We start from the raw sequence: 21,468 nt of genomic DNA on the forward strand, positions 1-21,468 counted from the left end.
GTAGTGGCTTTCTGCTGTTTTCTGCTGCCTGTGTTTTTTAGGCTTTTCTTTGGCTTATCTCAATAGCCTTGACAGAGTTCCTTTACCAATGCCTCAGCAGGAAAAACAACATGTGATCACATCTGGAGATTGCTTTACAGTCTAGGTAGTAAAACAATCAATAATTTGGAAAAACTCATCATTCCTTGCAGGACCAGGAATTGCACAAAGAAAATTTTCTCTTTTCCAGTGCAGTAACACCCAACTCCTCCCATCTTCCCTGCATTTTAAATGCATCTCACAAATTAGCAATGTTAGAAAACCTGAGCTTGGGCTAAGAACCTTTTGAATATTAACATAATGTCATCAGTAATACTCTGAGTTTGAAAGAGCAGGTGAATCAATGGGAATGATGTATTCATCCAAGAAAAGAATGTGACCTTTAAAATCCATAGGGCTTTATCAGAACATAATTTTAAAGTGGGTTCCTTGTAGCTCAGAACAAAAATGAATGTAAGTACAGAGAAAGCTAACAGAGACACCATGTATACAAGAGAAACTAAAAATACAATTAAAACACTGGAACTTCCTTAGAGAAGATGCCTGGCCTATATCAAAAGGCAAGACAGGTTGCAGGACAGATTGAAGAGCCACATCCAGAATGCTTAAAATTAAGTTAAATTCTTTAAACCCCAAAACAATTGGAATCAGTTTGTCCACTTTTTCATTTTAGCACATCAAATAATTTTCCTCTCTGCAAGCGAGCACTGAAAGTGATTCAGCAATTGAAATAACTTTATTTTGTTTTAACTACTTCAAAACAAAAATTTCTTCACAGCTAAACTATTATGGTAACATTTCAAGGTTCTCAGCAATAAGTGAACTAGAGGGAGTTTCATGGAAACAGTCTGTCAAGGGGTTCTGGTGCATAACTTCATTTTCATAGATAAGGTTGTAGCTAGACGCCCTCACAGGAATTTATATCCCTGTAAATTGTTATGGACTATTGTTCTTTACAGAGCTGATGTCACAACAGTCATGCAATAAAATCAGCTTTAATGGAATGAGGCATTTTAAACCTCAATATGCCTCTTTATTTTATACAATTATTCAGCTGTTTTAAAATATGCATTATATTGGCCTGCTTATAAAAGAAAGCTTGGATTGATTTCATGTCATTTTTGCAACACTGGAGGACTGGATTTTTTATGTCTAAAAGGATCTTCACACTTCTTCATATTGAAAGGGCACAGACCTGAGCAGAGGAACAATGACTTCTTTGACCAAATTTTTAAAAGGGATAAACATGGCTGCTTAGCTGGCATTTTCATACAGTTTCACTTGAATGACCTGTAGCCTTGTGTGAAAAGTGGAGAAAAAGCAAACCTAAAAGGCTCTAAAGAGGCAGTTTTATCAGCACTGCTTGTGGCCAGTCGATGCCTTTGTTCCTTGAAGGCCTCTGCAATAATTTCTCTATTGAGCAAAGTGATGTTTATTGAGAATGGCAAAGCTGAGCATCAGCAGGTCCCCCCGCTGTTCCGTTCATCCATCCAACTCCAAGCAGTATCCTGGGCTGAAAGTGTCCCCCTGATAAAATAAGCAAGTGACAACACAAAAAGCCTCCATGACTTCCAGCTGCCTGTGCTTATATAGTGACTATGTGCTTTTTTTTCCCCATTGGTCTTTAATTTCTTTTTTCTGTCCTTCATTTCACATCTCTTCGCACAGAGCTCTCTAGCACACCAGCCTATTGAGCTCCAAAGACTGCTTCTGATAGTCCAGATTTATCAGTTTCACATATTTGAAAATACATAATTTGAAAATATGTCATTTACTGGAGGCACCAATATATCATGTACTCCTAAGAACAGATATGCAGATTGGAAAATGGTGAGAGATTTGGCTTTGGCGTGAGCTGCGCTACCAGTGTGCACAGCCCCTCATTGCCATTGTCATTGTCATTGTCATCTACCAAGTGCCACCCCAGACAAGAGGCAAACCTTGGCAATTAACTGGAGAGACAGGATGCTCCCCTGAACAGGCAATACACTACAGCTCACTGCTCAATAACTTAAACCATACCTAGTACTACACTGCACTTCAGAAACTTCAACTCATGTTGTCACAGTAGCTTTTTAATAACTGCCTAGTGTAGAGACTGGGAAATAAGCATGAAGACTTGCCCACAGCCACACAATGAATCAGTAAGAGAGAAGGAAAGACATCTCAGGAGGTGTTTGGTTTCAAGACTTGTGCTTCAACAGACAATACTGCCTCTCTCTTTAGGCAGCCAGGAACTGTGCTCCCTGGCTGGAAACTCTTATTGTACCTTGGAGTGACTGCAGGAGCACAGATTGCTGTCACCATGCTGTGGGGTGGGTGCCAGTGGTTTCCTTCACTCTGTTTCTCTTCCTTTTGTTGGTTTCTCAGTCACCCTATCTCGAATGCAGGGTGGTTCTGAATCACTGCCAAGGATTACTAATGGAAGTGGGGAGAAGGAAGGAAATAAAGAGGACTGCTTGCAGAATTAGAAGGAGTTTTAACTGTCTAAAATGCCATATTAAAGCATGACAGCAAAATGGCTGTATTGCCCGTGACAACAGAAGCAAAATGGTTCTAAATCAGAAAAATGTGCAAGCCTCTGAAACTTATCAATAATATTCTTTTCTTTAAGACAACTTAAATAAACACCAGAAATACAAAACAGGAAAATGTAGCATTTGTTTCTGCCTTAGTTCATATTAATTCAACTAGTGCTCCTATGAAAATAGTATTTTCTGTTCTAAGTCTGGACACTCAAGTATATTTTGAGTTCAAAGTGCTTCAATGAATTCAGTGTATGGGTCATGCCCAACACCACAAGTTCTTTTTGCTGATTTAAGGCAAGTTGCCGCCTAAGCTTAAAAATCCCTACTCTAAAAACTAGTGATACCCCTGATACAAAGTTTCTAACGTGCTTTAACAGACAAGGTTTCCTTCCACAGTTCATCAGGTGTAAAAGAGAGCCCAGTGAATGAGTGGAAACACAGCACTTTTCCATATATTCAAACTGTCCTCACAACTGCCAGCTCCAGGATCTGCAGCAACAATTTTGCAAAGGGCAGTGAGCAGTAAATCTGAAAGGACAAAGTCTTGGGACAAATGCTATGGCTGTTCACTGCCGGCAGGGACAGGCAGGCTCCGTTTTGTACAAAGAGACCATCAATTTTGCACAGAATGACATTCAGAGAGGACTATGAGTCTAAAGGACTCCTAGAGATGAACCAATGTAAACACATTGTGCTTAAGTAAGTCCAAACAGCCTGGTACCAGCATTACTCCATCATCAGACTCAAGTCCCACTCCTTGAACACAGGATGACAGTGGCTGAGTAAGTTTTAGAGACATTCCCAACTCTTGAAGCTGTTTGGTTAAAAAACTAAAAATAAACTGGACAGATCCACAAACGGCCCTGTGACACTGAGATATTCCCTTGCACTGCACTGTAAGGGAAATACACTTTAGGATTCATTGTTTCCGTATGCACTAAAGCTTCCCAGGGTTGGATTGCAAGCAGCGACTGTGTGGAAATGTCCATGTTGTTGCATCCTGCCTTGTTTCCTTTTTTCATTATATTCTTTCAGAATCTATTGGGATCAGAGGAGGACAAAGACTAAGCACAGTGCTGGAATAAAAAAACTTCTGGAAAAAAGCAGTAATTTCCAGCAGCAAGCTTTTCCTAACTTAACTTTGCTTGAAAAACTTCCCAGTAGTTCCAGCCTCACCAGATCCTGCTGAGCATGGGCAAGGATTCATTTTCCACTTATTCTTGTGCAATGCACAATTCTTTTTATGCAATTTGTTATCACAAACAATTACAACATTTCAGTGGGCAATCCTTCAAATCTTAGCTACCTACCTGTCACTGAACTCCTAAACACAGGGCCCATTCTTCCTTTCACAAAATGCCATGAAAAAACATGAATTTGCTTTTTTGGATCTCCTCCATTTTTAAAGGGGGTCTGAACATCTGAGAGCCCTATTGCTCCACACAGGCCAGCTCCAAGGAGAAGCAGCAGACCTGTCTCATGGACACACACTCTGACTGGTACTTGGAGACACAGAGTCAGCCTGGACAGATCTGGCAGCCCCTGCCCAGATTAATTTTGGTGCACAGGTCAGGAGTACAGGCTAATGATAATGAGATGGGGCTGCACACAGCCAGCTCAGATACAGCAGAACTTTAAGTGCTCAAGCTCCATACTGAACCTCACCAGCCAAATTCTGAGCCTCTTTGCCCTCTGGGAGCTATTGCCCTTGTCTGCTTTCTCCACCAGAGGAGTAACCTGTAAAAAATACTGGCTACTGAGTTGCACAATTAGGTAAAACAACATTTCAGAAACCTATGCAAACATACTTAGCAGAGCCTCAAATGAGCTGGTTTCATATTCTACAAAATAGGACCTGAGTTTTACTTAGGAGAAACAAATCTATGGGGAAATGGCTTGTGTGGAGTGCATTTTAGTTCAACCAGGATGAGCTGCTTGGCTTTCTAGCACTTGTTCTATTTATTCCTCTACTCCAATCTTCTCAGTGTGACGTCTTTAACAAGGAGATCACAACATCCCCTGTACTGGCCAGGGAGATTAAGCAACACACACACACACACAACTAGAAAGCAAGAGTCTTTGAGATTTAACTCAAAATCTATGCTGGTTTGCCATAAAGAGTTCACATTTAAATGACTGAACAATGTTAATCTTCTACTAATATTAGACTGCTGTTATGAGGTATTATGGGATAAACCCAGGCCATTTTCTTTTGAAAATATATTTGCTTATCACTATATAAAAGATGTCTGCTGATTTTTCCCTGGGAATCTTCTGTTCCTGGGAGAAACAAATTTAATATTGGACTTGCCCATGTCTAGGTGGCACTAGACCACAAAATAGGGAGGAAGGGGTTTATTTTTAATTTTCATAAAACTCAAGAAAATACACTATTCACTACTAAAATATCAGCTGATACACAATCAGAGCAAAGGCCATCTATTTTAGAAATTACCATTGTGAGATTCTGTAGTATTTCTTTACAAGGTTCATTGCAATAACAAGGATCCCAAATATATGACAGAGTTAATTAACCTCTAATTTCTATGTGCACATTTATAAAAGACTGCTTTAGGGCGAGAAGCAAAAAGAGAGAAAAGATCACAGTTGAAACAAAAAGAGAAATTTTTCTTTTGTCAGTAGTCTGGCCATACTACAAAGCAAGTACAGACCACAGCAATAATTTTTCTTTTTTTTTTTAATATAAAAACTAACCAACTATCTTAGCTAGAAGTGCATAGCTGAATGCTCAGATTTATGGTATTTCAATAAGTCTATCTCTTTTCATTGTAAGACAAACAAAGATGCCATTGAGGATGCATCTCCCCTGATAAGGCAAACAGAACATGAGCTGCAATTACAGTAATACTTTGCATAAAGGCTTTCCTTATTAATCCAAAAGAGCTCTATTTCAAAACCCACTATTTTACCAGGCTGTCATTCTCAGTAGTGCAAAAATTCTTCTGGATTCTTTGTGCCTGAATTCCAAGCAACTCAACCAAGCTTCCTCTCTGTAAAGAGCCTTTATTTGTTCCATTTCCAAGGATAAAAAAGGCACAGTACAGTAGCACCACTGCATGTCCAGCAGTTCAGCAACATCAGGTTCTTCCTGCTCTCCTCTGGACTGCTGCCCATGTCAGAGATCAGCAGCATATCGTGCACACACACAGGATGCATGCACTACCCAGACACCTATGTTGTAAAGCTTCCTATTAATCATTCCTGTACTGCTATATATTAACATTAAGTAGGTGATTATTGTGTTAGCAGTCAACAGCCCTGCTAGCTTGGTTACCTCTCAGGTGGATACTGTTTACTCAAGAATTTTATTGTAATTTCTGTTGGCAAAAATATTCCACAAAGAACAAATATATATTCCATCTTTTAATGGAATTCTTTTTCTCAGTCTTCATGAAACAAAACCCAAACAAACAATCCCCCAGATTTAGTGTATAAGACATGACAATTCAACAGTTAGACCTGTATTGGCAAGGACTCTGACACAAGTCCTTGAACATCAAATTTAGCAACCAGGAGGAATTGTGATTTTAAAAATCTTCTTCAGCAAAAGAGACTGGTCAGGGCAGAATCAAGGATTTTGTACATTTGAAAAACTTTTTACTTCTGGTTAGTTGCTCAAAGGCTGGAAAAGGCTACAAGCATATTGCACTATTATTGGGGAGAGATCCTGTTCTGAGCTGCCCTTAAAAGACCCCTCCATGCACAGGATATATAAGCAACTGCAGCTACCTCAAAAGTCTTCAAGAGTCATCATTTTAAGGGATTCAAATGACACTCTGTTGTTCTCCAGCAATTTTATATAACTGGTGAATGTTTGGTACATGAAAGGAGGCATCTTCATATGTGTGTTCAATGGTGTCTTTCACAGGAAGGACAGATGGCTGTCCCTACAGAGAGTTCTGCCCTTGACTTTCTACATTTCTGATATAAAGTTGCTTTTGTTTGGTCTTCTAGGGAATCAGGAAAGAGCAGAAATAAAACTGTGTTTGAAAGCATGCTTTAAGTTGTGCTGCTGAGAACAGAAACTAGGCCAGGGGAGATTTCAGTGTTGCTGTCAAGTAGGGTTTCCACCTATACAGAACAAAGCAAAAAAATCGCTATTGAAAAAGACTTTGTAAAAACATTTAGGGAAAATCTGTAGCTCAGTCTTCAGACAGACAGGTCTCAATTTCAGAGAGGTCTGTAAAAGAGGAAGAATTCATTTGTGCAAAGGACTTCAGGGGCCCAGGGATTTTTATTGGGCCATGGAAACTTCAGGCTGTGTGTCAGCATTCCAAATCCTCCCCATCAGATCAATAAAGCCTCCAGTCATTAGGTCTGATAGCTCCTGCCTTCCAGGAAATGAGCTTGTGAGTTTTATTCTAATTGTTAAAAGGCAGGTTTTCATACCACCAAAATCAACTGTAAAGGGAGCACTTAAAGAGATTCTTGCTGGCAGTCTCAAGAGAAAGCAGGAACAAAAGGTCAAGCACTGGATTTCTCTTGCATTCACACACTGATTCTGTCTGAACTCCCCTTACTGAACACCTTTTGAACACAATGTTAATTTTTAAACAGTACCTTTCTCTGGCAGTTGAATTAACTGGGAATTTGTCACTCCAGTCGAGTCAATCCAGATTAATGCACAAAGTGAATTTAGACTTGAGCTAACTATCCCTTATTTAACCTTTGCCTGAATGTTTTTATTCTCCACCAAGAGAGTCCAATTCCAAAGCTTTGAAGTGACTTGGAACTGGGATAAAGGTATGTACAGTGGGGAAATCAAGCAGAAATGGTTAAACTGGGGTAAATTTTAAGCATGTGAATAATGTGTTTTTACTTAGACTAGAGCTTTTTCCAACAACATAGCCACCTCTTCTTTGATACTAGGAAGAAAAGTACACAGTGCTTTATCCAGTGCAGTACATTTACACCGTGGAGCTACATCTGTTCAAGAACTCCAGGCACCAACAAATTCCATATTGCCCAAGCCAGCTGGCATAACGATGGTGTGTATTCCCTCAAGGTGAGATTACAGCTCTGTGTGCCACTCAGAAAAATAGGCCAGACAACTGAACTTCCTTTTCCAGGTGGGCTCATTTGCCCTTTCTCACAAGTAATGCTGGAAAAAGACAAAAATTAATGATAGCCCAAAAAGATCCTCTTTACACAGTTTTGAAAGCAAATGCCAATTGCAGCCTTCAGGGGACAAGTGCTACTGCTGCAGTACATCTGGTAATTAGTCTGTAAGGGTTTCTGTTTATGACAGGAATGAAAACTAACTATTGCAGCAGAATTAATACTGGCTGAACACAGAACTGCTATTTTGTTCAGTCTCCCAGCTGTGCCCAGTGAACCTGTGCTGGCAGGAATGTGAGTCTGGAGTTGGTAGAGCAGAAGTCACTCAGTTCTCCTAAAGGTGGTTTACTCAAAGCACTTTGTGCTTTTTTTGGAACCTCTGCAACCTTTAACTGCCTCACAGTATGTCACACAGAACACATCCCTCACTGTTTCAATCCAGAGTTGTTCTGTAACCAGGAATGCATCTAGAGATCACCACAAGTTCTCTGGAAAAACAACACAATATCCTTGAAATTAATTACAGAATGGCAAGGGGATTTAATCTTATTGAGATTTTATATAAAACAGCATCTAGCCCTGGCACTCACACTCTACAGCTAATAAACAAAATAAAAATTCAAATCAGCCAGAGAAACAGCTACAACAAGCACTTTCATAAAGTCCACAATGACAAATGCCAATCTCCTATTTGCTGACACAGCATAGCAGAGGAACAAGCCACACTTTTCCTGGCATTAGCTTAAATGGTTCCTTGGATATACAGTCCCTGTGGACAGTATTGGCCTGAATGTCACTGGAGCTACAAATACTTCAGTTTTGCTTGTTGTTTTTTTAACTTGGACTACGTCTGCATGAGAAGTGGGCATGCTTTAGCCTTGCAAGCTGTACAACCCTCACAGCCAAAAGAGCTGACTAAACAAGAAGAGCACCCTCACTGCCAGTTACCCTGTTTTTCCAGGCACAAATGGGCAGCAAATGCCTCAATGCCAAGATGAGGGAGTCGGTAAGGATGTGAATACTTAGGTGGATGTCAGTGGCCCTCTAGATCAGAGGACAAGACCAAAGTGAGAATCAGATATAATTATTTAATGTGTAAGAGAAAGAAAAGTCATGGATCTGAGATACTGAAGTGGTTTTATCTCTGGAGTACTATGCTGGCAGGATCACATGCTGCAAATACAGATCAAACAATTTTTGGTTTTCCACTTAAAACTGACAGGACTACGATTACTCAAGGAAAACAAGTTCATTATCTTGTCTCTTCTGAGGAAGGGAGAAAACTTAGAGCATACAGACCAAGTGAAGAATGAAAGTAAAATGAAAATACAGTCAGGAGGGAATGATTGGCAGTTGCAGGAGGAAACTAATCTTGTAAATGGACCAGAGGCTGCTCAAAGCGGATGCAAAGAGGAGGAATAAACAGGGATTTATGCAGATTGAAGCAGAACTCTCAAAAAAACAAGAACTTCATATCAGAACGACTGTGCTTTTTTAGGAATCTCCAGAATATGAGAAGTGCTTCAATTGGCAGTGTGGACTAGTGATTTGACAATTTAACCATCCCAACATTTTACACTGTTCAACTGTGGCAGTCTGAAAAGAGAGAGAATTGTTTGGAAAAGCACTACAGCAAAACAGGGAAAGTACAAGAAAACAATTCAGTTCCAAACCAGATGAGAGGAAGTAAAATACCTCCTCTCCAAAACTATTTTGTTCTGAATGCTGTACTTTGACCAATCTCTACAGCTCCAGTAACATGACCTACACTGATGTGAACCTCTGAGCATGTCACCAGGACCACCATGATCTGGAAGATGGAGGGTCTGTGCCCAAACTAGCATCTCTGTTTAGTATGCATTGGAATCCAGAAAAAAACAAAACAAACAACATTATTGTGGAGACAGAGTAATGAAACTTCCACTGAAATGACAGAAAAGGCAATGACCTCTATTACTCTACTCTGCTTCCAAGCAGCTCTTATAGCTTTCACTGTCAATAAAATCTACAGTTATGTTTATACTAAGGTTTAAATTTTATTATTTTAACATGCTTGTTGCTGTATGTTAAATTTTCAGAATACATTAAATCAGATTTTTGCAATTTCAATAAAAATATATTAATATATTTTTCAGCTCAAGCAATGGAATATCTAATTTCTGCTGTGAAAAAGGACAGAATCTAAATACAATCAGCTGTAATTCACAAGCTGATTCTTTCAATATAGGTATTAATAAGAAGAAAATAAAAATTTACTTATTGGAAAGCTAGACTTACAGAGAATACAAATATGTTATTAAGATATTATTTTGGTGTTTCAAAGTGTGGACTTCATAAGCATTCATGTTAAGGTGAATGCTAATGTGGAGAAGTTAGACACAAAAAGCTGGAAAACTGCCATTATCTGCACCCTTTACAGGCGTGCCTACATTAAAATATAGTCCTTTTTTATTTGAATTTGCACCTTTCCAACCATTCCACTGCCTCATTCACTGCATTTACTGTTTCAGAACTGGCAACACTAGGAATGATGTAGACAATGTTACTAAGCGGGAAAACAAGGTACTGTTTTGTCAGTGCAAACAATTGAAGAGACCATCATGAACTGTGAAACGTTTTCAGCTGGCCACTGGCAGGGCTGTAGTTACAGGAGAAAGAGAACCTTAAAGATGGCAGCATGGCTGGGGGATCAGCAGCAGAGGTTTGTGCTACAGCTGCCTGGTTAATGCCTCCCCTCTAATTTGTGTAGATGGGGAGAAGGTGGTCATGGAGGGACTGCCAGGGTGAGAGGAAAGGAACTTATTCTAGTGGTAGAATGGAAGATGCTTGGAAAACCAGGGAACCAGTGTTTCCTCCTTCCCGTGAAGCTAACCCTTCAGGTCAGTGTGGCAGCAGAATAATGCAGTTCCCTTTGAAGGAATTATGGGGAGAAGGACAAAGAATAATTCCTTTCTGGAGCTGTTTAAATACTGTGTTTTAATAGCAACAATACAATTGTAATGACGCCTTGTGGATTAATGAGGGTTCCATAAATGTACAGCCCAAAAGGGATTGAGAAATTTACTGGCTTCTCTGTCTCTTCCTGGAAAGAGCATTTAAAAACAACACGCATTTGCTCTCCAAGGACGCATGGGGTTTTTAGCCAATGATTTCTTCTGTCTGGCTCATTGAGAGCTGCACAGAATAGAGCCTCTAATGGCACTTGCTGCATGGTTCCAGACCCTGTTTGTGACTTTGCCTGGTGACCAGACAGTAACTGTTCACACAGCACAGTAATGCTAAGGATTTCTTGCACAGGTCAAGGGCAAAGAGAAAATGACTACCTTACTGAGGTCATCTCAAATGCATTTCACTTAAAAGAAATTATGTGATCACAGACTTACCATATTGAAGCTAAAATGCTCAACTAATAATGGTAAGCTAAGTTTTTAGAATTGGTGCTGGATAACTAAACATGGTGTGTGAGAAGCCTCCTCAGATAAGGTGGTGTTAAGTGTTGGAGAACACAGCACAAAGCTGCACTGAGTTCATCTGATCTGAGGCTGTGGGGATAACATCCAAGAGCAGCAGTACCTGGAGAGAACTCTCCTTACAGCCCTCCCCAGCTGCTTCTTAATTTCTCCCTCAAGGTCAACAGCTGAACTGTTGGTAGAACCAACCAGCACAGGTCGTGCTCCTCAGTCTGTTGCTGAAGTTGTTTTAAGCCAGCGTGCAGGAGGCTGCAAGGCCCATCTGAGCAGCCTGGCTAGTGATTTTGAAAATGAGACAACAAGCAGCTGGGGATGGCAACCCATGCTCTGTACAGCTGCTGTGACAGAAGCATGGAGCAGGGAAAATGCAAGAGCAGGTATTTTTGGATGTCTCTTTGCTCAGAAGCAGGATGCCACTTCCTGGACTGAGCTGTTTTTCAATTTCACTTTAAGGCTACTAGGGTTCAAGCAAAGTAACAAACAGAAGGACTTTTCCCCTCTTCATTTCAGGTTCTGGGAAAGGAAGTAACTTCACTAGAAAAACAGTGAAATCTTAAGTTGGACTCTAACTGACAGGCCAGTATTCTAATGCACTAAAATCTACTCTAAAGAGTTAAACTGGAAGTGAAGTGTCTAAAGTACCTTCAGAAGATCCACCTGTGTAAAGGCTGGTAGATATTTCTTGGTGTCCAATTTCCACATGGGTTGGTATTTCACCACATGGCAGTACATTAATGGGGACAATGGTTGTTCCTTTACCTTCTCTCTCTGCAAAACTTCCTTCAAGAGCAGTTGAGGGTGTTGCAGAACTTCCTTCAAGTTGAGTTAGCAACAGCTCATGCCAACACTTGAATCAAAACTGGGTCCCCCTTAGCGAGGGTTTCTGTAAGAATTTTCCCATACATCAAATTTTAATTTAAAGTCATGCAAATAGCCAACTTTTCCACTGCCTCCTGAAATACAATTTCCTTTGACCTTCCAAACCAAAGTGATTTGACATTAACTCTCTGCTTCCACAGCAGGCTGCCCCTGATCAGAAGTTTCTAACACTTAAAACATCAGATGAACTCTTGATTCCAAGAATATGTAGCCTTCTTTCTCAAAAGGCTTAAATTAGGTCATGTTAAGAGGAGGAAAGAGGCATGCAGGCAATCTGCTTTCACTGGTGAGTAAAGTGTATGATATTCCCTGTTTTCTTAATAAGTAAGAAAAGATGGATATAATTAGCTGTCCCAAGGACCAAAGAAGCTTCTGACTTGCTACAGAGTGGCTGAAGTTTATGTACAGTGTAGCATACAGACCAACTCATATAAATAGTCCTCTTAGATTACTAAATATAAGGCCCTGTACTCTCAATCTCTAATGGAAGACTATTGCTCTTAGTTAGATACAATCCTTTCAATACAGGATAAATTTAATAATATTCTTTTGTGCACTGCTATCCCAAATGCTGACTGAAAATAAAAAATATGTATTTTCCTTCTTCTTTTTACCTAAACCTGTCATTCCTCCAGAAGAATGTTGCCTGAAATTCTAGTCATGAACATAATCAACTTAAAGACTCGCTCATGACTGAACTAATTTGATAGTTTCCCTTAAGTCTCCTCTATACATAACATTTCTGTCACAATGAGAACTCTGTTCAGGAGAAATATGACAATGGAATCTCCAGTTCATAATCACAGCTGAAAATCCTGGCTGTCAACTAGAATTTAGTGATGTGCCATTGAGATCTGGTTCCTAAGAGAACCTTGGTTGCTGTCAGGTGTCTTCTGGACAGAGCCTCCCAATAGTCCTACAGTGTCTGCTTGGGCATGAGGCCAAATGGCTTTGGAAACTTCACAGTAATGCCCAAGGAGTGCATGGGGATACTCCCTCAAACTGCTGGGGGAGTGATGCTACACAAATGACAAACCTGCTTCTGTGAGGGCTCCTGACGTAGTCTCAGGACAAAAAGGCAGCACTTGAGAAAAGCTTTTAATATTCTGTGCTTGCTACTGCAGTTTATTGCACATCTAGAATAAACATATGATGTGCTCCTTAAGATGTGAGAGCAACAGATGTGTAAAAATCACCTTTTAAATAACTAAATTTTATAAACACTGCAATACTAATATGCAGGCAAAAAAGGACAAAATTCAATGTTGCCATGTGGACTTTAATAGAGCATGATGTTTTCTGCTTGTTCCCTGTACTTGGGAATGCAGTATACCTCCTGCTTCTATACAAACACTGACTGCTGGATGGAAGCGAAGCACTGGTTTATCTTTAACAGACTCTGAGCTCAAATTTGAAGTTGCCTTGACTTCCCAACATAGAGAAATAAGAGGCTTTTTTTGCATAAATGTAAGATATATAGTAGCCTCTATATTACAAATTTCAAGTAAAATTTTGACTCAACTTTATTTCTAGGATCAGCCTAAATTCAGAGATAAACATGTAAGAACAAGTCAAATCAGCTTCCACACTAAGGCTGCTTTAGCTAACAGAAGACTCTTTTTACCAGAGACACAAGAACCACATCAGATATCTACATTAAAAAACCCTCCTCTGAACAGTATATGTTGAATTTGAGGATTTTTGGATATCTCCCCTATTTCTCTATATCTGTGTAAGCTTGGCTTTTATCTTGTATGTTGGCTGTGAAAATGCGGGGGGGATGGGGGGAAGAAGCTCTATCAGTTCTCACTTGAAGGATTAAATTACTATCTTCTACTCTGTGGAAATTCAAATACTGTAACAACAGCTGAAGCATAAGGCACCAATGACTTCCAAGTATGCAAAGAATAACTGATATTTAATATAATACAAAGGAAACAAGGGAAAATAATTTTGCTAATGACAACTGCATTATTTTAAGTGCTTCATTACGTTGGCACTAAGCAAGCAATTAAAAATACTGAAACCATAATTCCAGCAAAATGCTGGATGAGTAGGCTTTGGAGAAATCAAAGGATAAATCTTAGATATAAATTTTTAACTACAAAGTGCAAAAGCAATATTGCAGATTAAAACGAAAAACCTGAACTCCAATGTCAACCTCCACTTTTAAGTTGATGCCAGACGTGTTCTCTGTGGCACCTGGCAACTCATTTGTAACCTGTGATGTCAATTCCACTGTGATGGGCACAAACCCCCACTTCCAGAGTTTCATAACTCTGTAATTGTTTTGGAGTTAACACCATCAGTTAATATTGTCTCTTCTTGCTTATGTTCACTGTATTGCCTTGTTTCAGGAGACTTCTGAAGAATAGGCTACTACACAGCCTTAAAATGAAGTTTATGGAAAAACTTACCCTAAACTGATAAACAGCTACAAGACAATTAATCCTACTGAGATTTTGATAAGACTTCTCTGTACAGAAGCAAATAAATGGTGGTATCTTGTTTGACTTGTAAGATTTAAAATAGAAAGCATATGTCCTTACTCCTGTGTTGAGAGGCAAGACATGGCACTTGAACCATCCTGTGAGAATACACCAACTCATTTGGGTTTTCTCCTCTTTGCTGTTCTGACTGAAACCTCACAGAAAAAACTGCTTAAAGAAGTTGGACTGTGGTCCCTCAAGAGATGGATGTGAATCTGCTGCTGCAAACCATGACTGGATATTTCTAATCTACAGCACGGATGCTTTCCAAATGCTGGCAAACCACACTAAACAGGGTAACTATCTACAGGATCCTTATTCTAGTGCACTTTGAAAAAATAATTCTGTGCTAGTTGATCTCAGAACTAAGGTAAAGAAGCAACCCACAAATTGTTAAGGAGGTTGTTGAGGGGGAGCTATCAAAATAAAACAATCCTGAACTTTGACTGTTGGGGAAATACATCACTGGTGTTACTTTCTTTTCATAAAGGATGTAAAATACATGCACTTAATAGTACACACTGAAGTTAAAATGACAGAACAAAATCTGAAGAATGCGTTGAAAGAGTAAGTGAGGGTCAAGTAAAATGCCCTTCTGTATCTTGACAGAGTAACTCTCCCATCTTCCAGAGGGGGAAAAAAAGGCATAATCAAATTTCATGCATTTGAGATCACAGGACCAGATGTGCATAAATACTTGCAGAAATAAGACTTGGCTAATACTTCACACAAATGGATCTTCAGTTACCAACTGGACTGATGTTGCTTGTAGCCAAACAAGTGCATTTTCATAGCACTAAACTACCTGTAGATATTATGTTGGGTACAACAACTGCTGTTCAGACAAGTGCCTTCAGAACAGTTTGTTGACAGATACACTTACAAGCTCTGTTAGCAAATATTGTCCCTGAACAAGTGATGAGCTCTGTTGTCTGCTTTCAAAATTTTTCTGCAGCATATTTATTGGACTGTTCAATATTAACTGGTGCCACAAAAATTCTTAGGATAAGTGTAATAACGTATAATATTCTCATTTTCCTGCCACCATCAAATCTATTTCCCTTGGTTTTAATATTTTTAAAATAGCAAAATCCATGAGAAGAGGGAATAAATGTTCCTGGCTTGGATTTTGGGACATTAGTCACAACATGTTTCTGCACTAGTGTCATAGAGGAAGGAAAACCTATCTTTGCATTGAAATTAGAGGGTGGATTTAGGCTATAATTTAATTTCCACATGCCCCAATCATCCAGCATGCCCCAATGAGTCAGAAAGCTTGTAATTAACCCCTTTTCAGGAACCACAAGTAAACAGAATTATTTGGGGAAACTCTGATTACTCAATGTGAACTGGACTTCCACCTAGAGTGTCTGCTGTTGTGTTAAAATTAGGGATTATTTTGGAAGCCTGCTTCCTCAGTGATGCTTCTAGCCCTAGCAACTGTTCCTGCCTCCCAAAGAATCCCCTGCACACAGCCCCTGGGTGCAATGCCGTGCTCCTCTCTTGTGCTAAAAGCAAGTGCCAAGGTTGCAGATGTGCCCAAGTTGGTGGAGCTGAACTCCCTCCCTCATGGGAGCAGAGGAGAGTTTTCAGGTACTCAAAGTATTGAACAGTTTTTCAGAACACATTTCTCTCTTCCTTTCTATTAATTAAATGAGTGCATGCAGCAATAGGGTGCCTGGAAGATAAAGCATCTCTAAACTGCAGCTGTCCCTGGAACAGACTCTGCTCTTGGACAGGGGAAGGTAAGGCTGAGCTGATGTCTCCCTTGCAGGGAGCGTGGTCACAGCTGGGCATGAGCAGCTTCCTGTGGGGATGGTGTGGTGTCTCAAGGCTTCCTCACAAATGAGGAATGTCTGCTCAGCCTCTCTTCTGGTTTACTAAAGGCAACATAGACATTTCTCAACTATTTCAACTTGCTAAAAGTTTCAGTTATGAAATGCTTCTCCAGACTTTCCTGTTTGTCAGACTTTGCACTACATGGCCCCTGTGGCAACTATCAAGGTAATCTACCATGTTTTTGGAGAAGTGTGGTCCTGCCAGACGTAAATTAATTAATTTTTTTTTTTTTCAAGGACAAAAAAGGAAGACTAGACTTGAGACACTTCAACACAGACTGCAGAGTGCCTCTAATAAAGCTTCTTGTCCATGCTATGGCTGCTTGAGATCAGTTTGTTGTCTGACATCCTTCCTCTCAAAGAGCAAAAAGCATTTTCTCTTTAAGACAGCAGACAACAAAAAGTATTATTTCGTTCAGAGTTGGACAAAGGCCTTTATGTAAATTCTGCTATCCAATAAAGACTATGAACAAACACATGCAAAAAGCACTTAAAAGTTTGCTCCCTAGGCTTAACTTTCAAGGCACTCCTCACTTCTACCAACAGCTTAGTCTGGTCTTGTCAGAAGCTTATTCTTCTAATTGCCAGCACAAAGGTTTTTAATTTATGTTTTGACAGCTAAAATTCTACATCTTCATAAATACAAAGAACTGTCAATAGTGTCAGCACAGAAGCAAAGGAACCAGATGCAGTACTAACAGCTGGGGGAGACTGCAATGATTCTATAAAAAGTTAAGAAAAACATCTGCTTATAGTTTGATAAAAGCTATCTGTCTAAATCCAACCTAGAAAATCAGATCCTGCTACAGCTGGCATAGAGATTATGAACATCTCACAGAACAAGAAGCCCCACCGCCCTGTTTAGAAATAATAGGTTTTGATCAAAAGGATATTTCCTTCACTTCTGTCCTTTTTATTGTAAAAAAAGAAATATAAACCAACTCAGAACAATATTCTGATGTCTAAAGGGCAAGATATCAAGCTTGCATTTGCCTTCTAAGCTTAGAAAAATTTCCTTCAGTAAAATATTCCACATGTAAAAGAAAAATGCTCTATTTCTCACTCTCTTAGTTTGAACATGGGCCTTTAGGTCGAGTCTTTCTCTACTTTGCTGAAATCCTGGGATGGAAGGTGCACAAAGGCTCTCGGCTCTCTTCCAAGCTCAAATCTATCTCATTTCATCAGCTTTAAATTCACATCCAGGTACCACAGGCATAAAATCAGAATGCTTTTTGAAAGCCACAACATCAAAAGTTTTTAAACGAGCTGCACAGAAAGGCATTTACAGGCAGAATACGTCAGCAATAAAAGACACTGCACGCCAACACATGTGCCAGTACCTCACGGTATGACAAGGAACAAGGTGTTTAGCAGCTCCTGGACCTGACGACCAGGTATTTCCTTTCCAAGCAGAGGTGCTTAAGCGCTGGCCGGAGGGAAAAGGATCAGATCCTCCTGGCGCAGAGCTATTTCACCCGCCCTCTGTAAGCTGTCCTCGCCGCGGGTGGGGGGCTCCTGCTGCCCGGGGCCGCCGCCCCCGCCGCAGCCCCTCTCAGCGCCGGGCAGGGGCCGGAGGGGCGCTGGTCGCCGCCACCCGGCTGAGGACTTTGGCCGCGGGGACCCCCTCACCCGCAGGGCAGGGACGGGATCCCGGCCCCGGTGTCACGGGCCTCCTTCCCCGTCCCCCCGCCCCAGCCGGCTCAGGGCCGGTCCCAGCCCTGCGGGACCCTCCCGCCACCGCCGGAGTCCAGACGCCATTGAGAACCGCGTTGCCATGGCAACCCCCCTCCCGCCCCAGGGGCCTCGCCACAGCGGAGCGGCGATCCCCGCGCCCCCCGCGCCGCCTCACGGGCCCCGCACGGAGGATACAGCTTGAAGCCGCGGAGGATCTCCTTGGCCCGCTCGTCCGTGGCCGACATGGTCCTGCCGCGCCGCGGGCGGGCGGACGGGGCTGGGCCGGGCCTGGCGGGAGCGCGGCGGTGACAGCGGAGCCTCAGGACCCCCCGCCCCTCCCTCCCGCGCACCCGCCACTGCCCGGCGCAACCAACCCCAGCGGCCGCCAGCGGCCGCCCGCCGTCCCGCAGACCAATCAGCGGCTGCCTCCCCTCCTCGCCCCGCCTTCTGGCTCAGGAATGACAGCGCTACTGACCAATCAGACAGCGTTCTCCCTTATTCAAGGGTGGGTGCGCAGCGGTCGCTGAGACTTTTCGGTTGGGCCTGACGTGGCCGCGATGTGAGGCGCCGCAGGATGACCGGGCAGGGGGAGCGGGCGGTCCCTGGCCCGGGAGGCCTCAGCAGGGAGCAGTCGAGGGGTGAGAAACTGCCTCGGGCCTAGTCAGCGGCGGCCGAACAGCCCAGAGCCGCTGGAGCTTGGCTGGCGCTTCTCCCCAGGCAGTGGGGGTCCCGAGGTTTCGTCTCTGGGGCTGCTCGGCGGAGCTCCGCCCTTGAACTCGGGTGGTGCTGAGGACCCGGGTGCTCAGACCCAGAGCGGCTTCTACTGGAGACCTTCAGAACCCACCTGGACGAGTTCTGTGTCATCTGCTCCAGGTGACCCGGCCTTGGCAGGGGGTTGGACTGGATGATCGCCAGAGGTCCCTCCCAAACCTAGCAGTTCTGTGATTCTGCCTGTCCCGAGGCCGGAGCCAGCAGCACCAGCACCATTGTGGAGAAGGTTTAAGATAAATAGTGTGCTACCCCTTGGAACAAAGGCAGCCTTCTTTGTGCTGCAGAAATTTGAATCACAGATCAGTTTGAGTTGAAAGGGACTTTAAAGACCATCCAGACTGGCCTTGAAGACATCCAGGGATGGGGCATCCACAGCTTTGCCAGGCAACCTGTGTCAGTGCCTCAGCACCCTCACAGGAAAGAATTTCATCCTTCTATCTAATCTAAATCTGCCTTCTGTCATTTTGAAGCCATGCCCCTTGTTTTATCACTAGAACTCTATTGCCTTGTGAAAAGTCCTTCACCAGCTTTCTTGTAGAACCCCCTTAGGTACAGAAAGGCCTGAACAATGTCACCCTGGAACCTTCTCCAGGCTGAACAATGCAAATTCTTCCAGCCTTTCCTCATCAGAGAGGTGCTCTAGCCCTCTAATCATCTTCATGGCCTCTGTGTTTGTGTAGCAGAGTTGATTGTGGGGAGGTGAAGTCTCAGGTTTGTTAGCACATCCCAGGAGCCAGACTGCTCTTTAACATGAGCTAATTAACCCTTCTTAACAATCTGAGTGCAACTGATAAAAACATTAAGTCATGGATAAAATAAAGCCAACAGTTGTAACCCAGTCCTCAAATGAGGACCAGTGAACAGTCAGGGTGCCATCAGTACACTCACTCATGGCTCCACTTGCCTCCAAATTGCCCACTGTGCAAAAGTAGAGAATGTGAGTGTTAATAGAGGCTGCATTTAATGCATAGGGGCAAGGCCACTGCCAGAATCACTGACAAGAGATCTTCATAATAAAAATAGGCAGCATTTATTTTCCTGATGTATATGATCCATACTCAATTTCCCACCACCAGTTTAAGTGTATGAAGGGGTCATTTTGAGCCTGGGCAGAGTTCCAGGGGTGAGCTGTGCAAATATATGTATCTATATTTTGTTAAGAGTCCATCCTGGATTTTAGCTAGGCTGTGGAATTGCATGCTGTCTGAAGAGGAGGGACTAAATATCACTGAGGAGAAAAGACTGATGAGGAGAAAAGGCAAGCAAGACAAAAGGAGACCTGGAAAAGGCAGAAACAAATGGTTGCATGTAGGAAATGAGCCTGCCAGGTGAAAGTAGGACATGCTGGTTTACAGAAGTCATAAGAAACTCCATCCTGTCTCTGTTCAGGCTCCTCAGAGATGAAGGAGCCAGAAACCAAATGGATCTCATAGGAGGGAATTCTTGCAGCTTTGAAGGGCTTCTCTAGCACAGGGGTAGGGGTGTTTGTGGAGTTTTGAGTTGGAGCCTTTGCATTTTCTGGCCAAGTCTCAGAATTCCCAAAGTTGCCTTGCTGTGCTGGGAGGCACAGGCCTCTCATTCATGAACTTCGGCACATCACAGAAGAGCTCATAGCTGAAATGTGAAGCTCCTGTCACTAGTGCAGGGCCAAGCAGCCGTGGAATACGTGACAGCACAACTCAGAGTGACAAAAATCCTGGGATCTCTCACAGTCACAAACAGCACTCTTGAGCACATCACCTTAAAAATCTCCTTGCAAGAAAGTTGCAAGGAGATTCTATTCCTCGGTGCCACTTGGAACTGAAAACCTTTCCTTCACGTCTCTGGCAAGGGTAGCAGCTTCTGAGCTACTACTGCAGGCAAGAAGATGCCTCCAGCCTGCTTTCTGCTTCTCCAGCAGCTGTTCTCAAGGTGCAGGTAAAGGAGATGGTGTTTCTGCAGAGCAGAGTAACTGGGAGATAGTTTAGGTAGCCCCAACTGGGGCTTCATCCCATCCCACACCTGATGGAAGAGGTTGTACAACTTCACATCTACAGCCACACAGACATCACTCCTTGCCTGGCTGAGAGTCCAGCAAGCAGCTTAGTCCCTGGATCCTGGGAAATAGAGTTTGGAAGCTTTTCAGTAGGGCCTGGGAGCTCCCCTCCACCATGCTCTGGAGATGTGTGCTGGCAGCTGCAGGGAATGGGGATGAATGGATGAAGGGTCGTGGAAGCACACACAGGTGAGTAGAGAAATATAAGGAAAATACAAGAAACACAAAAGTGTTTTCACTCTTGGCCCTCTCCTTGGTGAGGTCAGATCTCCTCAAAGTCTGGGGGTCCAGGACCCCACTGCTTGGGGACATTACTATGGAAGTGCAGGGAAATAAGATGAATTATGTGCTGCCTAAAAGAGCAGCACATTCTGGACTGCAGAATCACAAGGGGAAGAGGTGGGGTGAGTCAAGAGATAATGCCAACATTAAAAGATAAAATGGATTAACATCTCCTGGCACACAGAGAGCTGCGTGGGTGGAGCAAGAGGTTGCAATAGCTGTTTAAAAAGGAATGAGACAGCTGGACATACACATATTTTTCCTCTTAAAAACCCATCCCAAAAGCTGAGCTTAGCTGATGCTGTCCTCCAAAGTCCAGGTCAGTCAGCCAGGCTGGCTGTCAGCAGTTGGGAGGTATCAGGACAGGGACTCCTGGCTGACCTA

The 21,468-nt window shown here is 42.4% G+C and overlaps 1 protein-coding gene across 1 annotated transcript in view; it reads right to left on the bottom strand.

The window, feature by feature from the left end:
• Positions 1–18,366, bottom strand: part of PDE6D (phosphodiesterase 6D) — a 33,143-nt gene extending 14,777 nt beyond the window's left edge. Inside the window, exon 1 of the mRNA XM_084212412.1 lies at positions 18,192–18,366. Within this exon, the coding sequence (XP_084068538.1) occupies positions 18,192–18,241 (50 nt within the window). The 5' untranslated portion in view covers positions 18,242–18,366. The remainder of the gene's footprint in view (positions 1–18,191) is intronic.
• Between the last annotated feature and the right edge of the window lie 3,102 nt (positions 18,367–21,468).

Source organism: Fringilla coelebs (genome assembly GCF_963513975.1).
Source record: "Fringilla coelebs genome assembly, chromosome: 10".
In the NCBI taxonomy this organism is placed as follows: Eukaryota; Metazoa; Chordata; class Aves; order Passeriformes; family Fringillidae; genus Fringilla; species Fringilla coelebs.